The sequence below is a fragment of the Fringilla coelebs genome, assembly GCF_963513975.1.
Source record: "Fringilla coelebs genome assembly, chromosome: Z".
NCBI lineage: Eukaryota > Metazoa > Chordata > Aves > Passeriformes > Fringillidae > Fringilla > Fringilla coelebs.
The window spans coordinates 23,057,644-23,083,076 of record NC_140031.1 but is presented as its reverse complement, the minus strand read 5'-3'; the positions used below and the strand labels follow the sequence as shown (position 1 = coordinate 23,083,076).

Below are 25,433 nucleotides of genomic sequence, written 5' to 3'. Positions count from 1 at the left end.
GATGGAGAGCGCTAGCTCCGCGCCGCTCTCTGCCGTGCTGTCCGGCGTCCCGTCCCGTCCCGTCCCGTCCCTGCCCCGCCGAGCCCTGCCCCCCCGGAGGAGGGCGCCGGACCGCCCCTCGGAACAGGGGGCAGTCGGGGGGGCGGCCGGGGGGGCGGCCGGGCGCCTCCGAACCTCGGGCCGGCCGGGCGGGGGCGGCGGGAGGGAGCGGGGCTGCCCCGGCCGAACCAGAGCGCCCCGAGGCGTCAGGGGCCGGGCCGGGTGGGGGTACCGCCCGCAGCGCTGCCCACAGCGTCCCGCCTCCTCCTGGGGCTATAAACGAGCGGCCGGAGAGCCCACCGAATCGAGGATCGCACCGCGCCGTCGGGGAATAGCCGTGCGGGCATCGTGCCTGGGCGAAGAAGATGCTGCCGATCAGGAAGACCGCGAAACAGGGCAAAAGGGTAAATCTCCCGTCTCCCTCCCTCGCGCAGACCCGGCCGCCGCTCCCCGTGGAGCGGGACGTGCCTGCCTCGGCAGGACGGGGCGGTGCGGGGGAGCAGCCCCGCGGCGGGAGCCTGGCACAGGGCAGCGCTCCCGGCCGCCTCCCGCCTCCGCGGGGTCGTGTCCGCGGGCTCTGCAGGGGAACTGCTTCTTGACTGACACAACCCGCCAGTGTCGCCGGTTAACCTCTCTCTAAGGTACTCGGTATCTCCTCAGGTAAGGGGATCTTGTGAAAACCTGAAATAAAGCCATAGTAATTGTACCTGTTCAGCATCGAGAGGTTAAGGGTATTTGGACATCGTTACGAGACAGATAAATTAGATTGATCTTAACGCAGTCACAGCCCATATAATCTTGGTTTCTCTGAACACATAGAGTGGAGCCGCCAGAATACAAAACCATTTAGTGTAATGCTATTTGATACGTGAATTAAGCAGGACTTGCAACACACTTTAAAATAGTAAATTAAAATTAAAATAGTGAATGTTTTAAGGATAAACTGTTATTGGATGAGATTTCTCTCTCCAGCATCCTGCCTGCTGTGTTTAAAAGGTCCAGATTTCTCACTCCTTGATTAATATGACTGGTATTTGTATAATATCAACCCAGACTCTTATGTATGCATGCCCACTGCTCCCCCATTTAGTTAAAGGAATAAGCCAGTATAAAAAGTTATCCAGGCACCAGCCATTCATGCCATTAAGGTAAAGCTATGAGCAATATCTAAGTCAAACTCTCTGACACACATCAGAACTGGTATCCTGTGCTGCTGCTTGACAAGGTCAGCAGAATCACATATTCTATCTTCTATTTAGAGGACACTATTGCCATTAGTAGGGCACATCTTTCTCGGAATGGGTTTTACACATTTTCATGTGTAGAGCAAAAGAGCAGAAAGATATGGTAAGAAATCTATGAGCTCTAGGTCCTACAGATAAATCAATTATTAAAGAAGAAAGTATAGGGTATTTGTTCTGCTTTTTATATTTTGGCATATACCACCTAATTTCAACACCTAGCAGAAATTCCCCCTACAAGCAGTGGAGTTCCCTTTAGGGCTTGATATGTGAATAGTTGCTTCAAGATTTATTTTCTCCTGGATGATGAAAAGGTGGGTTATGGGTTGACCAAGCAGGTTTTTCACTTACACAGTCCAGCTACATGCCTAAAGATGGTAGTAGGAGTATCTTCATAGAGGCACTTGCACTCATACTTTCCATGTATAGGTGTATGGACCATGTGCTGTGACTTCATTCATAGTAGCAAAAGTAAAGCAGCAAAAGATGGCTCAAAAAAAGCCTTGGATAGCTTTTTACATGTACTGTTTTCTGTAATTTAACACATTTTTTGTCTCCTACCAGATCACTTGACAGTACAATATTGATCTGGATTAGACATAAGCGCACAGCAGTAGGTCTCTGAACAAAACAATATTGATGCTGATTTTTGGTTAGTTATACGGTGGTTAAATAGGTGGCATTTTGCACAGTATATGAAGTAAAAATGGTGTGAAGAGAAGATAGCAGACCTGTAATCAAGTCTGCAAAAAGGTTATTTCCATTTGAATCCAGCATGACCTGACAAACAAAGGTTTTATTAAGTATTTTGTGCTTTGTATTTATCTCTCCTGCCAATAGATACCCTGGTGCTAGACTTAATATATCACAATATGTTAAGCTGCCATGGTCTATTCAAACATGTCTTATGGTGTTTCTGTGTGTCAAAAGTGAAGATTTGTACTTCAAAATTAAACAGAACTGTGAAGAAAAACTGCTATTTAATACAAGAAGTGACTTTTAAAAAGAAAGTTCTGTTGTAGTACATTTAAATACATAATATAATAATAAATATAATACCTATATATGATGACATTTTGTGTCTGTTACTCAACGTTTAGTTAAAAAACAACTGAGGCTGCCTTTATGTTAAAGATTTCTTTTTCTTCTGCATATCAAATTTCTGAAGCAGGCTTCATTTACAAAAGATTCTTTGGCAGGCAACGGAAGCACGGACTCAAGCAGTGAGGTTTTGCTGGCCCCATTTGAGGCATTCTCTTACAAATGAAAGTTGGTTTATTACAAGCACAATCCTCACAAAACCTCCTGACATTTACTCTAAAATTGTTTCTCCCTGATTCTGTAGAGACAAAGATAAAAACTTGCACGCTTTGTTCAAGTTTTAAGGTCAATGGGCTCAATATTTTGGCAAGTCCATAGTATGGAATGGAATGTGATGCGGAAATTTGCAGGCCAACACTTGGCAAAGCTCTGCACAGCAGCACTGTACAGACCAGACCTGCTGTTTTGCTGCAATGCCAGCGCCTCAGCCAAAGCAGGTGATGCTCTCAGCCAGGCTCTGTGGGCTCCAAGGACCCTTACGCTGCTGTGTGGGGTATAAAAGTGGCACAGCTGGCACACTGCTCCTCACTGCTGGAAAGCCCTTGTTCTTGTTCTGCCTAAACAGCAGTTCTGAGATGTTGTAAGCGTTTGTCTTTGTGGGATGTATGGCATGAGAGAATTGTATTAATGAAAAGGAAATTATCAAGAAAGATAATAATGGAAGTTTGAAGGGTAATTGTAAAAAAAACCTGTCCACTCAGCATGAAAATCACACTCAACTCTGTGTCCATAAGGCTTTTCTTTTTCCTACTCCTGCAAACTTCTTCTGTTGAAATGAAGAAAACCATGGATGGAAATTTCAGTCCTACCCTTGATTAATTCTTATCCTTTACTCACTACCCTCGTATATGTATTCAACCACTTTTTAATACAGATGGAATTATGGTTGCCGTCAAATTGTAGAAATCAATCCTACTCCAATAGTAGGTACTTTTTAGAAGCTTTGAACAAGTCAATGAAGCAATTAAAGGAATAAAAATGTAATGTACTTTAGAACAAACCAGTATTTGTTCTCTTGCTTTTCAGTTTTACAAAAAAGATAATTGTCACTTTCCTTGCATTAGTGTGGAGTTCAAGGGAGAAGCAAGGTTAATCTTGCATAGGGTTTTGTAAGGTTTGTAATTTGGCATTCTAAAACATTTCAGGGCTGTGAAAAACAAACAGGATTTTCTTTAATTTTGTAAATTTGGGTAAGCAAACCCAGGCTGTGAAAAGACTGTCAGAAACTGCAAGTCAGCTTTCTGAGATGTGTCTTGTTTGGTAGGAAAGTGTTGCAGGCTTCCTTTTCTGTGGTGCCTGTTGTGCCATCTGGAATCACAAGCCACTTGTGGGAAGGCTCTGTGAAGGTGGCATTGGAAGCTGGAGAGCAGATGAGCTAATAGAGAGATCAGTGCTACTAGTGTCTCATTTTAAGAAGTTTCTCATGTATTTCACAGGAGAATTTGAGATGGCGTGTTACTTTCATAGGAACAGAGCTGGACCACTGACTTGCAGTTCTGGAAACAATATCTCTGGAAAACAATATAACTGACTCATGAGAAGTCTCACATGTAATATATGTGTGCATATTAAAGCCTTATGCTCCAAAAGAGCACATGTACCAGTCTTTTAATTAGAATTTTACAAAGGAAATATATTCCTTTTTATTATTGTGGCAAAAATATTTCTGCTAGCTCACAGATATGTCTACCTTGCAAAAACAGAGAAAATAGCTACCAAATTGAAGAACTGTAATTATTAACCTGCCCTCATGCTTTCCCCAGGGTATTCTAGAACGCTTGGATGCTGGAGAAATTGTGATCGGAGATGGGGGATTTGTCTTTGCTCTTGAAAAGAGGGGATATGTAAAAGCTGGGCCTTGGACTCCTGAAGCAACTGTGGAACATCCAGAAGCAGGTCAGTTTTACTGGGAAATTATATTCCTATAGTGAATGTAAACAATGTAATGGTTGACTCAATAATAAATATATAGAGCTCTTAGTAGATTTTTAAATACAAGCGTTCCTTGACACTGTAAAATTACATTAAGAACAGCCTGAAAGCAGATCATCTTGCCTCTTTTACTTGCTCTAACACTGGCCAAAATCAGTTGGCTCTGTAAGAATATGAGTAGTGCAAACATCTACTGATACCTCTTCAGAATGCTCTCCCAGTTTTCAATAACTTGCATCCCAGGGACTTTTTCATGCAGATGTAGTAATATTAGTGTTTAATAACATTCAGTGATTTCTCTCTCATAGATTTATCCAGTCTGTTCTTGTGCTGATCATTGAAAGCTTGTCGTATAAATTACCTTATAAAAAGGAATTCTGTGGTTAACTATCTGTTTTATTTTGTTCCAGTAATTCATTTATATTTATAATCAAAAATAGTTTTTTAATTAATTCTTTCAGAGAAATGACAGTTTTTAACATTGTAATGGGAAGTATTTAATGTTTCTGGCTCCACTGTAAAATGGGGAATTATAAACCTGATAGGAACCTAAAAATTGCAATAAACATTCAAGAGAGTAACTCTCTTAAAGTGGACAGAGAGAAAATGACCAAACATTTTATGGCTTCCAGTGTAAAGACTGCAGTGTTAATCATAAATAGTGCAGAAGCAGATGGTATTATCTATTTATGCATGCTTCATTACAAGAAAGCATTTGCCCTAATAATACGATGTGCAGTTAATCCCACAAGTCAATTCAGAATATTCTGAGGAAAAAATTCTTTCCTCTAGGTGTTTTCCTTTCCAAGTTAGTGTTTTCTGCTCTACAGGAGAAGAAGGAAGGGGAGTAGAAGGAAAGATGTCTTAGTTCTCTTTGCTACATCACTTGTACACTTCACCTGTTTATTCAGCCGAATCTTTCTCAGCCTTCAGATGTCACTCATGTGTCACTTAGCATCCCTAATTTAGGGTTATGGGCACGTTCAGATAATGCAGAGCTCCAGGAAAGGTTTAAGGATTGATGACCTAATTTGCTGACTCTCATCTCCCAAAGAGACATTCTATCATCTCTCTATTTCTCTCCACATCTATCTCTGTCTGTCCCTGCATGTTCCCTTTTACAGCTCATAGCACTTGTCCCATGCTCCTTCTTTCCCCTTTGCCTGTTATTTTTGCACCTCAAAAGCTCTCCCCATGCTGCACATCTCTCTTATAGGCTATTTATAAATCCACCCTTCAGGGCAAATCTGCTAATTTCTTCTTGTGCAGTGGGGCTGCTTTCCCTCCACACTTTTGCTGCTGCTCGCTCAAGGGTCATGTTACTTTGAAAGCAGATGTAATAGAACACAAGGAGCAACTGGCAGAGAAGTGGGTGTAAAAACCATACAGCTACCAGACCTTCTTGTCTTTATAAAGAAAGAAAAGGAAGGAAGTTCTGAGAAGGCAGCAAGGAATTAAAAAAAAAAAAAAAAAGAGTTCAAGGCCATTAACTGCATTAATGGGAGGGGATTTGCCACACTGATAATTGTAGAAATTAGGAGATATATATTTTACTTCTGAGACAGTCAGAGATTGCTCTGTGCTGAGCCATATGCATGGGTGCTTATTTCTCCTATCTCCTCCCAGCTTATGTCTGTGTCTTTTATGAAATGTCCAACTCATGATGGATTTAAATGAAAAACTGGCATTACACATCTGACTCCTAAAATGCATCAAATTATTAATAATGGTTTAGCCTCATGTTTGACTGTTATTGCCATGTCTCAAATGCTGAGGAAACATGCTGGAAGAGTGGTTTGGGTTTTTGATATTGCATAGTGCTGTGGGTTTGATAAAAACCACAGTGTATTCTACGGGTAAAGCCTCTTTGCTCAAGATTGAATGAGATTGAAACTGATACTTATAACGCTATTGTTTCCCTCAAAATGTATCCCATGTCTCCTATTCACAAACCTGATATTTTGGGGTATGAAGTTCCTTAATCACATGTGTTAGATAATATTTCATTTTCCTACTTATGTCACCATCCATATTCACACAAAACCCAGGCATTCTTCTAGGTTTGGTCTGCTATTGAAGTGTCATGTGTGAAGTGTCATTGTGAAAATATTTGTAGATTTTTTTTTCCCTTTTCCTATTTCCTGACCAGTTTTCATCAATGCTTCCTCATTCAAGAAGATAAAAGCCAAAACACTAGAAACATAAAAAGACAGTCCTTTTATTTGGGATCAGTGGCCTATTGTTATGATGTAGGAAAAAGAATACTCCCAGCACGACAACTTTTTTGTCCCTTCATAAAGATGTGAAAATGAAATTTGATTCCAAGCATTCAGGCAGATTCCAAGAACTTTTTGAACAGTACCTCTGCTACAACCTATGTTCCTGGAAAGATTTTTGTGACTGCTGGACAAAGAAGCGCTGTATTAAGTCACCTGTGTAGTAAGAAAAGAAGCACTTTGTAGTTACCCAAGGCAGCAACTAGAAGTAAAATACTGTACCAGTAGAGTACACCAATCCTTCCCTGAAAGCAGACATGCTTGCATGTGTGCACGTTAAATCTAGCAACACAAAATGCTCTTTGAGCTTCTCTGCTGTAGAAAGCTATGTTTGTTGAAGCATATGGGAGCAATTTTATTCTCATGACAAACTTGCATATTTTTAGTGACACAAACTGTGTCTGTAGACAGTGAGTTGTGATAAACTATGACTTCAGGAAAACCCTTCTAAACATCTGCCATAGAAATTGCAGTGTTCTTGTGTGTGTAGGTAATAAGTATCTTGTGTACAGTAAGTAAGGAACTCCTGTGTTTGCTGTAAGCTGTTAAGCATTTCACTCTGTTTTACATGATCAGTAGCACTCTAGTAACTATTGTAATTAATATTCTGCGGATATATATATAAAATCAATTAACAGTTACTGTTCTGTTGCTGCTGTGGCAATTGCAATGTACTACTTACAGCCAGAAAGTCATGACTAGCATTACAGAGCCTTTTCCTGAAGTCCTAATGTAGGAAATTTGTCTATTGAAAGTAATGGTAACCTTTCCTTTAAAAGGATTGTTGTTTATGTAGTAAAATCATCATGTGGTGACATAAGGGAAGAATTAACTCTGTGCTGTGAGTCACTTTTCTGGAGCAACAAATCTTCTTTTAAGTGAGGATGTATTTAGTAAAATAGAGCTTTGGTTTTGGCTGACTATACTCTTTTACAACTTTGTGGGGGGAGAAAACTCAGAGGAGGTAATGAAACCCTGTATTCTTCCATATAATTATCATCTTGTCCCTTAATTTATTGCTATGGTACTTTCTTCTGTTTTCTTCTTCATAATAGAGAAGCTGAGAGAAGAAAGCTTTTTCATTTGAAGAGCCTTTTGTCTGGTATTCCTTGTTATGCTTTCGTGTTCTTTTGTCAGACATCCATTATCCCATCCTAAATCACTACAAAAAAGCTCTATAAAGCCCTGTATCTGGGAGATCTGAAGGACTGCAGAAAATAGAGGATTGTCAGGGTGGCAGGCAGAACTGAATCTGCAGCTAAACTATATAGAAATCTTCAGTCATTCTTAGCAGAAAAGAATGAAGAAGAAAATTTTCTACCCAATGTTTTGATGGTGAGAAGAAAAAAATTCTATGCAGACTTGGGTACTGCTTCTAGTAAATAGAAGCATAATTGGTCGTCTAGTAGACACAATGTCACTTATTTTACAGTAATGTTACATCAATAAACACTGGATTTGGGGATGACACAATAATAACCTTGTCCCTTAATTTGCAGTTCGTCAGCTTCACCGAGAATTCCTCAGAGCTGGATCCAATGTTCTGCAGACCTTCACCTTTTATGCCAGTGAGGACAAACTAGAGAACAGGGGCAACTATGTAGCTGAGAAAATAAGTGTGAGTAAACCAATTTTGGAGGTACAAAATAAGTTGATCAATTTCAAAAGGTTTGGCAAAGATATTATCAAGTTTGTCCTAACAGTTTTGGCTGTGTTTGAGGACCAGAGAATGAGATGATGGAATGTCAGAGTCTGAAATAGCAAAAAAGCAAGGTGAAGTGATGAAAAACCCCAAACCAAAACAAAAATCAAACTCAAAATGGGGAAAGGATGAACAGAGGAAAGATAATGACCACATTGTATTTTTCTGTTTCTGTATTTTTCTGATGGGTTTACTGGAGTTTAGATACAAAGATTATAGGGAGTACTAAATGCACAGAGAGCAAAACTAGTGAAAAAACAGAGATGTTTTAGCATCCATAGAAATTACTGAACTGTAAAAATGGTGAAGAATCTTAGAGAATAATGAATAGCTAATAAGAACAAGATGTTTTTAGAACCACATCTTCATTAAGTAGCAACTAAAATAATCCACGCTATACACTGTATTCAATATTCCCTTTCTCTTGTGTGAAGGTAATTTTTTACATCAGCAGAAATACCATGTTTGTTAGTGTTTTCTAACCCCCTACATAGAGGAATTGTAGGATTCTGGGTGTGTTTACTAGACACAGGCCCAAGGTCTAGTGGAATTCCTTACCAAACATTTCTATATAGTACCCTTGACACTAGGATGTTTGTCATTGAGTGGTTTCTCTGATCCTGTTCCTTTGGTCCTGCTGTACATTCTATCTTCAGCAAACTAGAGAAAATTCTCCAGGGCTCAGGGAGGAAGGAATAGCTGCACCTGTGAAGATATCCTCAGTCAGAAAATAGAACAGTCTGGACTAGGGAAACACTTGAGGCTTAATTGAGTTTGTACTAAAAAGTCATATGATCAAATTTATCTGAAATGCTGTGTACCTTTTATATTCAATAGATGCAACACTGAAATATCTGAAGTGGTAGTCCCAGAAACACAGTAACCCTGGAACAAGCTATGCTTCAATTCTTACTCACATGCAAAATTATAAGGGCTGAGGAGCACCTGGTATTTGGATTGCATTACATCAAACCTCTCAAAATGTATTTCCTGCCATGTATTTTCTAGAATCAGGTTCCTCCACGATTTAACTAATTTCTGGACCTCACAGAGTCCCTAGGCAGGTACCCATGCACAAGTGCAAATGGAAGACAATCTGTCAGCAACAGCTTTAGAAATCAGCTGGGTTTTTTGAGGCAGCCATGTGAAACTTCAGTGGAGAGGAGATTATGGACTTACAGACTTCTAAATAGTCTATGGGCTGCAGAGAAACCTGCTATAATCAATACTTGTTAAATACCTCAAATAATCATTCTTTTCCCCAGATATTTTTTTTTTCTTGGTTTAACCTCTTTTTGAAAAGCTGTTCTGGTGATCCCAACTTAGGTATAGAAGGAATATGACTTCCGGTCTTGGTGATTAATTAGCAATATTTTTCCCTTTCTTTAAGCTGGCAACTTTATTATCACATAATTAATGATATCTTTTTAAAATGTCTTAAATAACCCTGTATGAATATTATATCGGCAGTGAGAGGTGTTAACTATCACAACTCTAAAATACATTTAAAAAAAGAAAAGTTGACATTCTCATATATCTTCCTTTCCATTCACAAATTTCAAATGAAAACCTATGCTTAGGTGTAACTAACGCATTTTCTAAGAGGCAAAGAAAATTCCTCTTCACACCAAATACTTGGTTTTTATAGGCTATTTGTGTAAGATCTATTAAAGGTATTGTATTTGGTAGTATTTGATAATATGATAACTTAGAGGAGGCAATAAATTATTTTCCTAATGTTTGTTACTGTTTTAAAGAATCTTGTCTTCCTAATCAATATTACTCTAAAAATCCATTTGACTTTAATTATATTTAGTTTAAGTAACAAAAACATGAAAAAGCCATTATGACTTCTGACTATTTTTGTCCTTCTAGGGTTGTGCAGACCTCTGGTAAGATAAAACTAACAGATTCTATATTCACACAGTGCCACAAAGTGAATGAAGCTGCTTGTGACATTGCCAGAGAAGTGGCTAATGAAGGTGATGCTTTAGTGGCTGGAGGAGTCAGTCAAACACCATCTTACTTAAGCTGCAAGGATAAAACAGAGGTTAAAGCAGCCTTTCGAAAGCAACTGGAAGTCTTTATGAAGAAGAATGTGGACTTCTTAATTGCAGAGGTAAATCTGTACAAATAAGTACGCGCCTTCAACTGGCATAGTGTTAAATTTTCAGATGTCTAGCCTACTTTAGGAACTATCAAAATTTATGCTGTGATTTTATCTCAGTAGTATCAGATATTTTTGTCCACCAACATCTACAGGTGTTCTAGAATAGGGTCTTTGAACCTCAGTTTCTACCTAAGTCAAGAAGATTTCTGTATGGATACAAAGAGAAAATTCTGATGGGATCTTGACTAATCCCTGTTTCTTCCAGTACATGGAAAGCAACCTAAGACAACTTTTCTAGTTGACTATGGGTCTTGGGTTAATCCTTGATTAACCTCCCCTATGGGCATTCTTGGTCTGAAACAGAAGTAGCATTCTTTTTAATTTATTTTTACTCACTTTTAAAAATCCTTTTCTAACTGTGTGAGTAAACTCAATTGAATAATGTTAGTATAAATCAGAAAATAATCAAATCATTGTATTGATGGTGAATTTGGGGTCTGGATAGAAATTTTTATATTTCTTTGCTGAGAAACAAAATAGCCTAGTTTTATTTTTTTTTCAGTATTTTGAACATGTTGAAGAGGCTGTCTGGGCAGTTGAAGTTCTAAAAGAATCTGGAAAGCCAGTTGCAGCTACGATGTGCATTGGTCCAGAAGGAGACATGCATGGAGTGTCCCCTGGACAATGTGCTGTCCAGCTGGTAAAGGCTGGTAAGAATCTGTTTTAATATGCCCTTTGAAAATATGGAACAAAGAAAAGTCCCTAATTATTTAAATAAATAGATATGTATGTCAAGGTAGCTTGCCAGTTGTATCTGATAGGAGTTTTGACTCTGTCGAAAAGTTTTTTATATGTACTTTACTAGAACAGTCTTGTAAAAACATATGGAAATACAGCTATGAAATGCTTGATTGTGTATGAAATGGGTAAGAGAAATAGCTATAGAAAACTGATACTAAATACAGCAAAATCCTAAACTGCTCAAATTTCATTACAGACCCATCCCGAAATTCTAGAATCACAAGCACCAAGCTGCTTTTGATTCTCTGCTCTTGTTTTTCCACACAGCTCAAGCTTAAGATGAGAAAATTAAGAGAATGACAAAATTAATAATATTCCCTATGAAATGCTGTTTTCTACAGAACAAGGGGAAGGGTTGTGTTAGGAACCTGCCACCTGTTTCCATGTGTGGCTCTACATAATCAGACCTCACTGATTAAACACTGTAGGATGGTAGAAGAAAAAACAGCTGTAGAAGATGTGATTCATCATTAGAAAGGTAAAGAGGTGTGCAGCTGAGATGTAAATGTAAATGTAAATCAACCTCAGAAGAGTTGTGCCTGGCTGTAGCACAGCTGCCTTGTTTTCATAACGCTGATGTGAAGGTGGACAGCTCTGCTTCTAGAGGGCTGTGGAACTTTCACCTCTCACTTCCTGGGGAGTTGTGACTTGAAGTTACTTTCCTCCTCCTAGGTGCTTCCATAGTTGGAGTCAACTGCCATTTTGATCCAGAAACTTCCATCGAAACTGTGAGGCTGATGAAAGAGGGCTTGCAGGCTGCTAAACTGAAAGCCCACCTGATGTGCCAGCCACTTGCTTTCCATACTCCTGATTGTGGAAAGCAGGGATTTATTGATCTTCCGGAATTTCCCTTTGGTAAGACAAGGGTAAATTTTTGTTGGTGGTGTTGCTTTATTGGCTGTTCCTGGCTTGTTTTTCCCCCCAGCTTTTAGTACAGCTGAAGCTGCAAGGTGTCCTTTTATTCAATATGATGAGTCCTAGTTATCCTGTCTGGCATATCCTAGTTATCCTGTCTAGTTATCTAGTGCTGGCATCATCCACATAAGGAGAATACTTCAGCAGTATCACAGAATGTAACTTAATGTGTAATTACAATGAAAAGGGTTTAAATGCCCCTATCTAAATTAATTTAAAAAATATTTTTCCTCATGCTGTAGAACCCTGTTCAGGGCTGCTGTAAGCAGTCCAAAGAGCAGCAGCAAATGTAGTAAAAAACCCTCATTTTTCTGGGTTGTGATTTCTATTTCACAAGGCCTATTTTGCCTGTGTAAGCATTCAATATAGAATACAGTACAATGGATATAGGAGCATTACTATTGCACTCATAGTAGTTAAATCTTGTAAGTGTGATTGTCTGATGTACATGACATTGGAGAAACACAAGAAAGGGAACTTCAATATTGCTAACAATTTAGGGGTTTGGAGAAGTCTCCATGTATGCTCAGGAGAAACCCTACAAAACCTGAAGGAGTCAGCCATTTAATATTTATATAAGGCTTGTGTATTTAGGGCTTATTTTCATGTGAATATTTTGCCCTGTAACGTAAGGGCAAAATCAGCTTAAACATTTTAAGGCTGATTAGAAAATTCTTTCATTTTCAGATAACACACACCCTTCTTTTCAAGATCAGAATAAATGGTCCTAAAACATTCACAGTTTGAATTTGCAGCAAAAAAACTGAGAAGTAGATGTGATTTTCAGGAAGCTCATTGTTTTTCTTTAAATCCTTCTCTTTACATAAATGAAAGAAAGAGGATAAAGCATAAGCTTGGGGCATTCATTAAATGGTAATAACACGTCTGAGTCCTGAAAATATCTAAGATGTTAAAAAGTGTTGGGAACTCATTTATCCTATTCATTCCTTCTTATAGTTCCTCTGATTGCAAGCAGAAAAAAAAATCAAGCAGATGCAGTAAGCAATCAAGTGAATGGAAGGATTCACTCTGGTTTATTATGGTTCTTGGCTTCTGTGCTATAAGCAATCTGTATGACATCTCAGCATTTAGAATTTCCATGAATAATTAATTGGTGAAGACCTGCTCTGTGAGTGTTTTCAAAACCCAGAAGTAGCAAAATTGATTGCTTGACAGCAGATAATCTCTTCAGTAAATTATTTTTAAACTGATCAAATTACCTGGTTTTCATGAAGGCAATAACAGAGATATTTAGATATCTGAAGAGTGCATATACTCTCTACAGGACAACAAGATCTAAGTTTCTAGGGAAGCATAAGGTATGTTGTATTGACAAATTCCAGCAATTAGATGCCAGAAAGATTTATTTTTCTGTAGATCTTTTTCCATTTTTCTATGTTTTCTCTTCTGTTTTGCTGCAATTTCTCTGAAATGTCACCAGTTAAATAAGGACAATGTTTTAGAAAGAAATGACCTGGTAACTGAAAGTATACACAATTTTCTCAAGGGTAGATATATTGAGGGAGCAAATCAAGGAGCGTGTTACAGTTTTTCCTCATCAAGAACTGTCAAGTTAGAGATATTTAATTCTGAATAAAGCCAAGAAAACTATTGCATTGACAGACATGGAAAAAATAAATAAAATGTTAGTCAGTTTTGGGAAGGTGTCTCTCCACTTTAAAGACAAGGATGTTGTGTAGGACAGTATCAAATGCTTTGTGGAAGTCCAGGAAGATGACATTCATAACTCTTCTCTACCAATGCTGTAACACCATCATAGGAGGCCACCAAATTTGTAGGCACAGTTTGTCCTCAGTAAAGTCGTGTTGGCTGCCACCAATCGCATCCACATTCTCCATGTGCCTTAGTATAGCTTCCAGGGGATTTGATCTAAGGTTTTCTGGGCATTGTAAGACTGACTGGTCTCTCTTTCTCTGATTTTTCCTTTTTTGCCTTTTTAAAAGTGTGGGTTATGTTTCCCTTTCTCCAGTCACTAGGAACTTCACTGGACTGTCACAAGTTTTCAAATATGATGGACAGTGGCTTAGCCACTTCATCTGCCATCATGTCACATGGATTGTCACAGGGTGATGGAGATGACAGGGAAACAACCAATATTGTTCCCCTGACACTTAGTCGCTTATATAGGCGTAAGTTGAGTGCACAATGACACATTCTTACTGTTGATCATTTGTATAAATTTTGCATTAGCTTCTAAATGATATATGAAAGAAGAGGAAATAATGCATTTGTGCTTCTGATACTTTCTATCACATCTGCAGCACTGTACAAAAGCTTGTTTTTATTTGAACAGCTTTCTAAAATGCTTAATCAGAGTTTTCCATGCCATATTTCCATGCCACCTACTTTTCTTTTGTCCCATCTTTCCCTCTGAGACCAATAATTTTCTGCATAAGAATCTTTAATTGTCCCCCTTCTGCTTTTTTATTTTTAAACCTGATTCTTAACTACAAATTGGATTTAGGGTATATCTGCTTTGTATCAATTTCTTGCATGTTAGGCATTTTTGGGACAGGACATAGAGACATCCTTCAATCCTACTCTCCTTTGTGTTGCTGGAGCCTTACTACCTCAACCACAGCTTCTTTGCCCAGCAGTGTTCAGTGCACAGACGTGATGCTGCGCTTAACTGATAACCATGCTGGTTCACATCCTGCAGATGTGCATATGCATTAAGAAGTGGGAGGATTTTTGTTCTTTTATTTCTGTATTTTTATTTCTTAAAGTTTCGTCTTAAGTCCCCATTCTTTTCTTTCCAATTATGCCACTCTTGTGCCTCCAGCTCCTTGAGGTGTTCTTTTCTTTGCTCTTTTCACTTTTTGCTCCTTTCCTTCCACAAGTCTACTCTCTCAGGTCTTGTTATTCCATCACAATGCTCAACAAAACTTGCAGCAGAGATGGCATTCTGACTGACTTACACACAGAACTTTCCACAAGGAACGAGGTGCTTTGAGGCAGCAAGCTGCTCATGACTGGGGTTGTAACTAAGGCCAAACATGTTTACAAGCACAGGTCAGTGGAGCACTGCAGAACCTGAAAGCTGGCCTTCTAAAAGTTTCAATCACTGATTCTAGGCCAGAGAGTTCAAACACATACATCTGCATCTACAACCACTTTTGCAAACAGAGTGCAAGTGTTTCAACAAGATGATTTCTTACAAAAAAAGTGATAAAAATTGAACGGACCATGGTGGAAACTTAAGATATGAATGTCTTTGCAGGTCTGGAGCCAAGAATTGCGACCAGATGGGACATTCAAAAATATGCAAGAAAGGCCTATGACTTAGGAATTCGTTTCATTGGAGGCTGCTGTGGTTTCGAGCCATATCATATCCGAGCAATAGCTGAGGAGTTGGCTCCTGAAAGAGGATTTTTGCCAGAAGCTTCTGAGAAACATGGTAGCTGGGGTGATAACCTGAGCATGCATACCAAACCCTGGGTCAGAGCAAGGTATGTATATCTGACCTGGAAACCGACACACCTTTTGCAAAGGCTTATGTTGCTCCACAGAGCACGCTGGCTTAGCTGATATAGGCATCTAAACATTACTGTAAACATTTTATGTTTAGAATTATATGTTTTATGTTTAATCTCCAAGAATTAATGCTGACCTAAGAGCAGGGAAAAGGGTGAAGGAGAAGTAGAGGAGATCCTGTGAATGTAAATCGTGATAATGAAAAAGAGAATACTGTATATCAGCTCCTAATTGTGGCTTGCTTACAGTATTCCTTTCAGAGATGGAAAGGTACTTTTAAAGCATGTAGCATTTGATTGCATGTTTTCATTCATACTTCTATATATAAATATAATGTCCAACTTTACAAGTTAGATGACCCTTTGCAATTGTCATTTAAGTCACATTTCCTTCCAAATTATGAGGTGCTGGGAAAAAACCCCGAGTTTCTTTTTCTTTATTTAGGGCAAGAAAAGAATACTGGGAGAATCTGAAGCCTGCTTCCGGCAGGCCATACTGTCCTTGCATGTCAAAGCCAGATGGCTGGGGAGTGACCAGAGGAGCCAAGGAGCTGATGCAACAGAAAGAAGCAACCACTGAACAGCAGCTGAAGGAGCTCTTCCAAAAAAAGAAGTTCTAATCCACCACAGTGATAAAAATCTTAAAATGATTTATCTACAGACCATCTCATGCTTTAGAAGAAAATTTGTGAAGATGAATACTGTGTTGATTTATTAGTTAAAATGTAATGACAGAGAGAAAATGCAGAAAAAATGTGATTACATAGTAAATATGCCTAACTTTGATAGTAAAATCCTTGTCTGGACAAATAATTTAGAGAATACACAGTCAAAAGTAATTTTGGATTCTCATAGTAATTGAGCTTCTGATAGCTGAGTGCCATTAACTGGGTGGACACAGAAATACCTGGAAAGTAATAACTGGCTCAACTCACCTGTGAAAAAAGAAAAAGCCATCTATAAATACAGTGTCAATGGACTTCAACTCCCAAGTCTGTTTCCAGTTTGTTATTATAGGAGCTTCCTCAAACCTCAAGATTTGTTGAGAACTAGTGCAGAAACACACAAACTGCCAATTATTTGTAGTCACTTTCTTGGTTTCAAGAGAACAAAAGTAAACTGAAAAAATATATCTTACAACTGTTATCAAAACCTAAGGAAAATGAGATCTTGTGGGAATCTCTTATATGCAGAGAGCTTTTAGAAGAGAAAAATGGCAGGTAGGTAACTCAGTTTTTGCCTTAAGGTACTGTGTACACAGGATTTACTCTTCTGGGGATTAAAAGGCTTAAGAAATTACTCTGCAATCTTAAGAAATGTCAAATAAATTTAAAATAATATAATGAAATAGTACTGTATTATTTTCACACCTTACATTGTAAAACCTCAAAAAGTATATTGTGTCTCCAGTAAAAAAACTAATTTTCAAATGAATGATACAGCTGATTTCTGGAAATCTCACTGTAATTACTTGGTTATCTTAAAACAGCAGGTTTCTAAGATATAACTCTTGTTTAAAAGAGGAGTAGTACAACATCCTTTTTTTTTTTTTAGCTGATTGATTCACTCTGCAATCTTAGTTTTAAAAATTTAAAACTCTGTTAGGAAATAGATCCACCCATTTAAGTTAGAAAACCCATGGAATTTGTACACTGATTTGTTTTCAAACAAGATACAGTTTTCATGGGAAGGGTACCACTATATTTAGAACTTGTAAAGCACCCATTTCCATCATTTATTTCTGTGAAGTACCATAAAACTTCAATTTCTGTTTAGAATTAATTTTCACTCATCCTACATTAAGGCAACTACATTTATGAAAATCTCATTCTCACAGTTAGTGTTGAAAGATGTAGTTAGACTACTTTTTATGTTTAAGCTTATTTCCTTGTTTCTATCCATGCTGGTACTCTGCAGTTCAGGAAACACTTACATATGCAACACTTCAGTGAGAAACTTAATGCATCATTTTCAGACTGTTATTGGCAGACAGGTTTAAGCCTGCCTTCCCCAGGCTTAAAACATATTAAAATACTTACTAGCTAGAAATTTCTCCTGAAAGACAAAAGCAGACAAATCAAGAAAGTAGATATTTTAAAATGCAGATTATTTGGAAAGCGTCCATGTAAGTATATATGTACTTCATGCACTTTATAAACTCCTTTCCCTCCTAAATGATTCTCAACATTACCTCTGCGGAGAGTGGAATATTGCAAAATCTGTAAAACAGGAATGCCAGATCTTTGATCATCATCAAAACGCATGTAGCATTAAGAACATATGCAAGATTAGGTGGCTTAAAACAAAGGCCACAACCAGTACAGAAATGTTTTGAACAATTATTACCTGTTTAGGGACTTCTTGTTGAATAGAATGCTGTTTGACCATCATACACTAGCTATACAAGTAGCTGGGTTGATTTTTTAGAAACTGTCATAACATGCAAAAATTTGTATTGAAATGAATGACTTCACAACACAGAATAGTGAAGAACCTGGTATTTATGAAGATATGATTTTGAATTTTTGGTATCCAATTTGGAAAGGATGAGTTTTAATACATGATGAGAAATACTTAAAGGCCATTTAAATACATGGAAAATGGGAGTGGGCCCAAGAGCAGGGTGAAACAAACATTCTCTGTTTTATTCATATCACAGGCTGGGCTTATAAAGGAATTTCCACTGGGATGGAAACAACTTCAGGGTGCTTTACTGATCACTTATAAACCCAGTCTATTAAGAAAACCCAAACTCCACCTAAAAAAATCCTGTCCTCAAAAGCACTGTCCTCAAAAAATAAACCAGCCCAAAGCCACCAACCAGCAAAGCCAGCCAATCTACCAAGCTTTCTTACCCCTTTTGTTTCTGTGTAACAATTTAAGCACAAGGAAACTGTTAGATTTTCACATGCTTCTAATGGTTAGTTACATGACCTGTTGAGGAAATAAGAAAAGCCAGCAGCACAGTCCTAGGAAATTTGATTCCCTGTTTTCTGAAAATTTAAGTAAGTGAAAGGGGCTTTAGAGGGCTAGCTCCTGTATTTAGTACCTAAGGATCATTTATTTGTAGGACAAAGTGTTTGCTTAACCTGTTTGGAAATAAATCTAATGATGTAGCTGCCATGACAACACCAGGTTAATTCACTGTCTACAATCACAGAAACACAAAATACTTGGAGTTGGAAGGGACTCCCAAGGATCGTGTTTGGTTACTTCACTCTTAACAAAATTTTCCTAATTTGAATACTCCTTGACGGAATTTATTCTTTCTTTATTATTTTTCGGGTTTTTTCTCCATTATGTCTTTACAGCTCATTAGTGACATGAAGACATGAAGAATTTCTTCCTTTGCTAAAGTCTGTTATACATTTGAAGATTTACATACATTCCTTGTTTCTCTCTCAATCCAACATATCCCGTTCATTCATTCTTCCCTGTGAGCCTGTGATTCATCTTATACCCAGAAATCACCTCCATCAGATCTTTATCCAGACCCTGCTACTTCCTATGTTTTTTATCTGTGAGCTGAAGTGAAGTGTCTGAACCTCAGAAGTACAGATCCAGAAGTGAAAAGCTAAAGTCTTTGACATTTCTAAAATCTAAAGAATAACTCTTGCTCATGACACTGAATGTCAGGACAAGAGGGACCTGAAAAACCATAAACTTCAGAAACTACTAGCTATCTGCACTATGCATTAGGAGATGGCTACGTTTTTGGTAACCGCTGAAGTTTCCAAGAATTTCATGCAAAAAAAAGTCCTAAAAACCTGATGTGCGATGGTCAGATGTTGGTCTGATTTATCTGTAAACCCCAAATATGCAAGGAAAGTGTTGTAAAGAAGGAAAATTGGGAGTTAGTAACAAAACCCACATTGGTTTTTGGGGTTTTTTTGTTTTGCGTTGGTTTGGTTTGGATTTTTTGTTTGGTTTTGTTTTTTGGTTTTTTTTAAGAAAACACAGCTTTTTTTCCCCTGCTCTTTTGAAAAGAAAGTTTTCTAAGACTCCTACTAAATCTGACATCTTCAGGTACCCCAAATTTCTTCCTAAAGCAGTTTATGGCTCCGCCTTGTCTTTCAACTCTATTCACAAATGAAATGGCAGGTTCAGTGACATTTTTTAAATCTAAACATCAAAAGAAGTGGATTCATGTATCTGTCTTGTTCTGCTCTATTGACTTAAAAATATATTGAACATAAACTAATCTACTTTAATCCTGCATTTAATTAAGTATAGACACCAGTGAAATAGGACGGGCAGAATATTATGGTAAAATACATTATATCACCAGCTTGCTCTGTTACAAAGTTCTCTGTTACCTTTTTCTTATGTCCCACTTTATTCAGATAGATGGTATTTGACATAAATTTTATGAAATCATCATACTGAATCTTGCCAGTGGTGTGTACTTCTTCATGGATGACTCTTGAGACAGACAGAAATCAATTACATCCATACATTAGGAATCTGAAGATGGACTTTCCATATATTTTGGTCAACTACACCTCAGAACTTCTGTGTCTAGTAAAGATGTGTATTTGAAAGAAAAAGAAATTAGGGTAATAGGACTTCATGCTATCAGAGTGGAGAGTATGAATTTCAAAGCAGATTGAGAAATGTATGTTTGGAATGGGGAGAAGTATCACAAAGCAACAGCAAGCATGCATCAATCAAACTAAGCTTTACAAGCATTCCCAGCTGTCCCTGGGTGATTCAAGGATGTTTTGTGGCAGTCATTTGAAAACATTTGCATGCTGTTGTTTCTGTGCAATTGAAGAAAGAGATCAAGTGGCAACTGTAACACGGGAAGGAAGTTCTACATGCGATTTTATTTATAATCAGTCAATCAATCAATCAATCAATCAAACAAAAAGTAGGTCAGTTCTACTCAAGAGAAAAAACAAGAATACTTTAGGTCATACTTTAGGTCAAGCAGCACTATTTTTCTGCTCCATGCATGAAATTTTGCATGTTCTTTTAAATTATGTCAGCTGTTACACTGGAACATCCTGCTGGCTCTTCTTACAAAGGTTTTTGTAAAAAAGCACTTCACAAGAGCATCACAGTATTACAGACCCATGGAAAATCAAAGGTGTATCCTATGGAGGCAAAGGCTTTTTTAAAAAAATCATGCTTTCCAGTATGTAATTTTTTCTTCTCTGATTTTTTTCTGTACTGTGGAATCTCAGGAAACTACTTCACAAGCAGGGGTCTGAAGCAACCTATGCGGACACTGCCTCCAGGTGTCTCTGTGCGCGGCTACAGCACTCGGGAGGGGGGGCCCTCTAATGGCTCCTCAGATCTGCACACACGGACAGAAACCAGAAGAGATGTTAATTCCAATTTAACTTCAGAACTGGCTTAATTACACCTGTATTTGCTACTTAACAAGGAAGTGTCTTCTTTACAAGAACTGTAAAAGCTAATTAAGTCTCCAGTTGTGCAACATTTTGGTATTATTTTACTTCCTCAATAAAAGGACTGACTAAAGTTTTTCCTTGAAAATGGCCAGGTCTGCTCTCATCTTACAAAAAGATCAAATTATATACAGTGTAGACAACCATTTTAAATTATGGAGAAGGGACAAAGCACAGAAAGGTTGGAACAGGGACAGGACAGAGGCAAAGAGGCACTGTGTGCAATATTAAATGATGTACAGCACTGCACAACCAGGCAGAATTTAGATGTGATAGGCATGAACATCCGTGTCCTCTGCAGACACTGCTTTCTGCAAGGGCAGACCTTGGAAGGTTTTTCTCTGTTATTTTGGCAAGACTGCCCCATAACTGCAGAGCAAATTGAGGCCATATTCTTTAAATCTTCTGTTTTTCCTAATGCTTCTATTCACATGAGAATTCTTGTCTCAGACAAATCATTGTTATTCCACCCTACTTTCATACTGCTACACCTATGTTTAATGTGACTGGTTCTGCTGGTTCTTCTAGGCAGACAGGACTCTTAAAGATAATTAGTATTTGCACCATTGATCTGAAAGACAATTTGCTGGTTTTTTTTTTTTTTTCCCTGAAGCTGTACATGCTCCATTCAGTTCACAGTGATACCGAGGCACAAAGGGACACAAACAGGATTAGCTCTTTTGCCTAGGAATGAAGCAATCCTTTTGTATCATAACGATACACCTTATCCATTGTGTGAGAATATAAAACTTCCTACATGTGGGAATATAAAACATTGCAAAGGTGTGAGAGTGTGACCAGGACAACCCATACTCCAGTTACTTTTGGCTAGAAAATTAAAATAGCTTATCAGTTTTGTCATGTTATCCTGTGGAAGAATGGCTGCATAGGAGTATGAAAGTAAAGAATTAAATTAGAGAATCTGTTAATGCTTTACTTTTATGCTTGACAGAATTGATACAAACTGTCCAAGGTGTAACAACATTGTAAGTCAGACTTTTAGTTTTTATGTGTAATTTTTACCAGAATACTCAGCTGAGAGTGTCCTGAGGTATTACTGAAAAGCTGTGTCTGGAAATTGTCCTCAGCTGAGGACAGAAAGGACATAGGAGTATGTCCAAATATTAATTGCTAGTATTTTTCAAAGTGCACACAGAACATCATTTGGCTGAAAAAGGATTTGGCCCTTGGTTCAAATCTTCATGCATAAGTTCATAAGCTATGTGAAAGTCCTCTACAAATTGATCAGCTATTTTGTTGTCACTATTATATGAGTGAAAAATTATGCATCTAAATCACTATTTCCTTGTGTTGTTAACAATTGGGCAGATCACATGGGTGAGCATCCAGTGCTGACAGACCAAAGTGCTTCACTCCAGACCTGTGGGCTGGTGTGAGTCCCTGTAGCCAGGATCAAAGCCAGCAGACAGTCATATAAGGTAGCAAGATAAAGCAAAGGCACTAGGAGCAAGAATATATTCCATTCACTACTGGATATGTCTTTACTGTTCATGGAAAAGCTTAATAGTCTGACTAGAATAGAATCTGTTTTATTAGGGTCTCTGGTTATTTATGTATCTGAAGCATACAGAGATTTCTGAGCACCATAGCCTATTCCATTAGTCAGCTTGTTAGCTGCAATAAATCTAACTAATAAATCAAAGTTCTTCTCATTCTTTTGTCCTAATGTCCTGGTCTCCTTTCTAAAAGTAGTGCCAAAATGTGTGCTGGGCATGTGACAGACTTACCTTTTAATTCAATCTTACAGGCACCCCACAGCCATAAATGGGGCTTTGCAGACACTTGTGGGACATTCTTCAGGTTTTTTCTACTCATGAAGAAAAAATACATCAAAATTCCATAAACAAGCAAAAATCATTTTCGTTTACACGGTGGAACTTTTGTTATAACCTTCAGTGATCAGATGCATGGAATTCATTAAAATAATCAAATGTATAATACTCACAGCTCCAGATTTTCTTGCACATGAAAGCCTGTTTCCATGTGAAAACCTGCTGCCCCTCAGCGGCTTCTAAAGGAAACAACAGAACAACGTCATCGAACATGCAGAACAAGGAGAACCTGCTTAGAATCTCCTCCTGTTGGTTAAGAATAAATTAACATTTAATTATTATAGCTAACGATTTGGTTAATACTAAAGAACAGTCTGATTCCAAGGAATAGTTTGTAAACAGTGTCTTGATGATAATGCCAGTTTGTTCTGCTTATTTCCTGAGCTTACAGTACCTCCTTCTAGCCAAACAATGTCTGTTGCAATTCCTGTAGGGTGACAAAAAGCTTCAAGTTAAATGTTAGATATAGGTCTTATTAGATCTGGGAAATTTCAAAAAGATTCTACAGTAGAGAAATTTTGCAACTATGGATTAAATCAATGTTACCCAGCACTTTCTATGACCCAAAAAAATTGCTCATTAAGCAAAGAAAATAAGAGTGGGATTCATCATCTGAAATAACATCTAGTCTCTACAACCACTAATAGTTCAAATAAACAACAAGGATGTATCAGAAGGCTATGGTAATGAAAGTGTAATTCATCTGAAGAAGCTTATATAATTAGATTACATTTATATAACCTCCCTTCTTGCAATATCTCAGTGATTCATATTCTTTTAAAGTCCTTAGTTTCACAGGCACCCAGTGAGGTAAAAAAATACTGACCATCTATTTTACATCTGGGAGGCCAAAGCTAAAGAACGAACAGGGGCAACATTCATACAGGGTCATATAAGTTTACTTCACTATCATAAATACTTTGTCCACTAATGCCTCTGGAAGCTGGATCTTCCAGTCTTGTATAAATGGTGCTCTGAATTGCTTCGTGTCACACTCTTATAGGTAGATGCCATGGCAGTTGCAAAACCAAAGGTTTGTACTGACAGCACACGGTCTGACTACGGCCCTAAAGATCTTGTCCATCGTCACGCTGAGTTTGAAGATGAACAGAAAGTTTTCATTGGATGCTTCCCAAGTCCTGCAGGTCAGGCAGGAAAAATCAGGCAAAGGAGGATTTCTGAAAGTAATCCTTCAATGTAATGGCTGTTTAGGCAAGTCAGAGGAAAGCACAGTGCCCTTACCTGGATTCATATTGTCCTATAGGAGCTTCTGGCAGATATTCACAAACACACTTTGCTCTGGGATTCCTTTTCCCAAGATCTACTTAGCTCCCTCTCTGTGATTTTTTTTTTTTGTTTTTTCCTTTTTAAGAGATCAAGAGCTTCATTTTCAATTCAAGTGAAGATGATTATAATTGATGTGAATTATGCAAAGCCTTTTGTAGCATTTTCCATTCTGGCACATTCAAAGCCTTGGATCTGAAACACCACTCTGTATTGCTGTTCCAGGTCTCAATCTATAGAGCAATCCCATTCCTAGTTTCAGAAATTTTTGTCTGGTTGATCATATTAGTAATTATGATTAATATGAATATAAGTCACTACATTTAAATTTGGGTCACTGGATGAATACCATCAGATGAAACCGTCCTTTAGTAAGTCCTTTGCAATCCATAAATAACACTGATGAGAACATAACAAAGGCCCTTTGTGTTATTGCAGAGTGGAGCCAAAAATGTTCTTGAAGCAAAGTTTGTTTTCAATATAATTACATACAGCTCATACATAAAACAGCTTCTTGTGCTGAAGCCAAAAATGTAGTCTTTTAGATGCTATGAACATCCTCATCTATATTAACAACAGAAACAAATGTATGGCAAGATCATTCATGTTTCACAGGTTCTTTTTATTCTGTTTGCAATATTACTTCTAATCTGAGGACACAGTCCTGCAAGAATCTTACTGCTGGCACAAATATCTGCCTGTACAAACAGCCTTGAAGCACTGGGAGTTCAGTAAGTGAATGCAGGGCTGTTTTGTTGTCTTTCGCAGTAGTGCCTGTTGCTGATCCTGACTGAAGACTTAAAGATCCTCAGAAAATGCAGCAAATATATTTCAAAACACTGAAGAAAAAGTTGAAAGTAAGTACCTAGGGTTTAGGTTTTTTTATATTCTGTGTATTAAGATGCATTCAAACTTTCCAATCAAAGTTAGACAGTTTAGATTTTACTTTAGGAAACTGAGTACATTCTAAGCTACATTCTACAAACTGAGTACAAACTAATCTACATGCTACTTCCATCAGCTGAAGTATCTTGTCAGGATGGTCCATTTTAAGACTCTTCCACAATTAAATAATCATTCCGGATGGCATGTTGGAAACAATGAATCCCCCAAGTTTGGTGGGAGAACCAGACAATTTTCCCTGCACGGAAGTACCATAATTCACCTAGAAAATTTTGTTCCTTAGTCATTTGTCCTCACATCCCTCCACCCTTCTGTGCTACAGCATAATGACTACAGAGTCAATGCCAATAATATCCTATTTCTCCATT

At 38.0% G+C, this 25,433-nt stretch overlaps 1 protein-coding gene across 1 annotated transcript; it reads left to right on the top strand.

The window, feature by feature from the left end:
• Nucleotides 1–355: 355 nt before the first annotated feature.
• Nucleotides 356–16,938, top strand: LOC311165069 (betaine--homocysteine S-methyltransferase 1). The gene is made up of 8 exons (XM_084224804.1): nt 356–443; nt 4,145–4,277; nt 8,089–8,207; nt 10,219–10,410; nt 10,964–11,111; nt 11,875–12,057; nt 15,359–15,587; nt 16,057–16,938. Exons 1-8 carry the CDS (start codon nt 405–407, stop codon nt 16,229–16,231), a joined length of 1,218 nt encoding a protein of 405 aa, XP_084080930.1. The 5' UTR covers nt 356–404; the 3' UTR covers nt 16,232–16,938.
• Nucleotides 16,939–25,433: the final 8,495 nt, after the last annotated feature.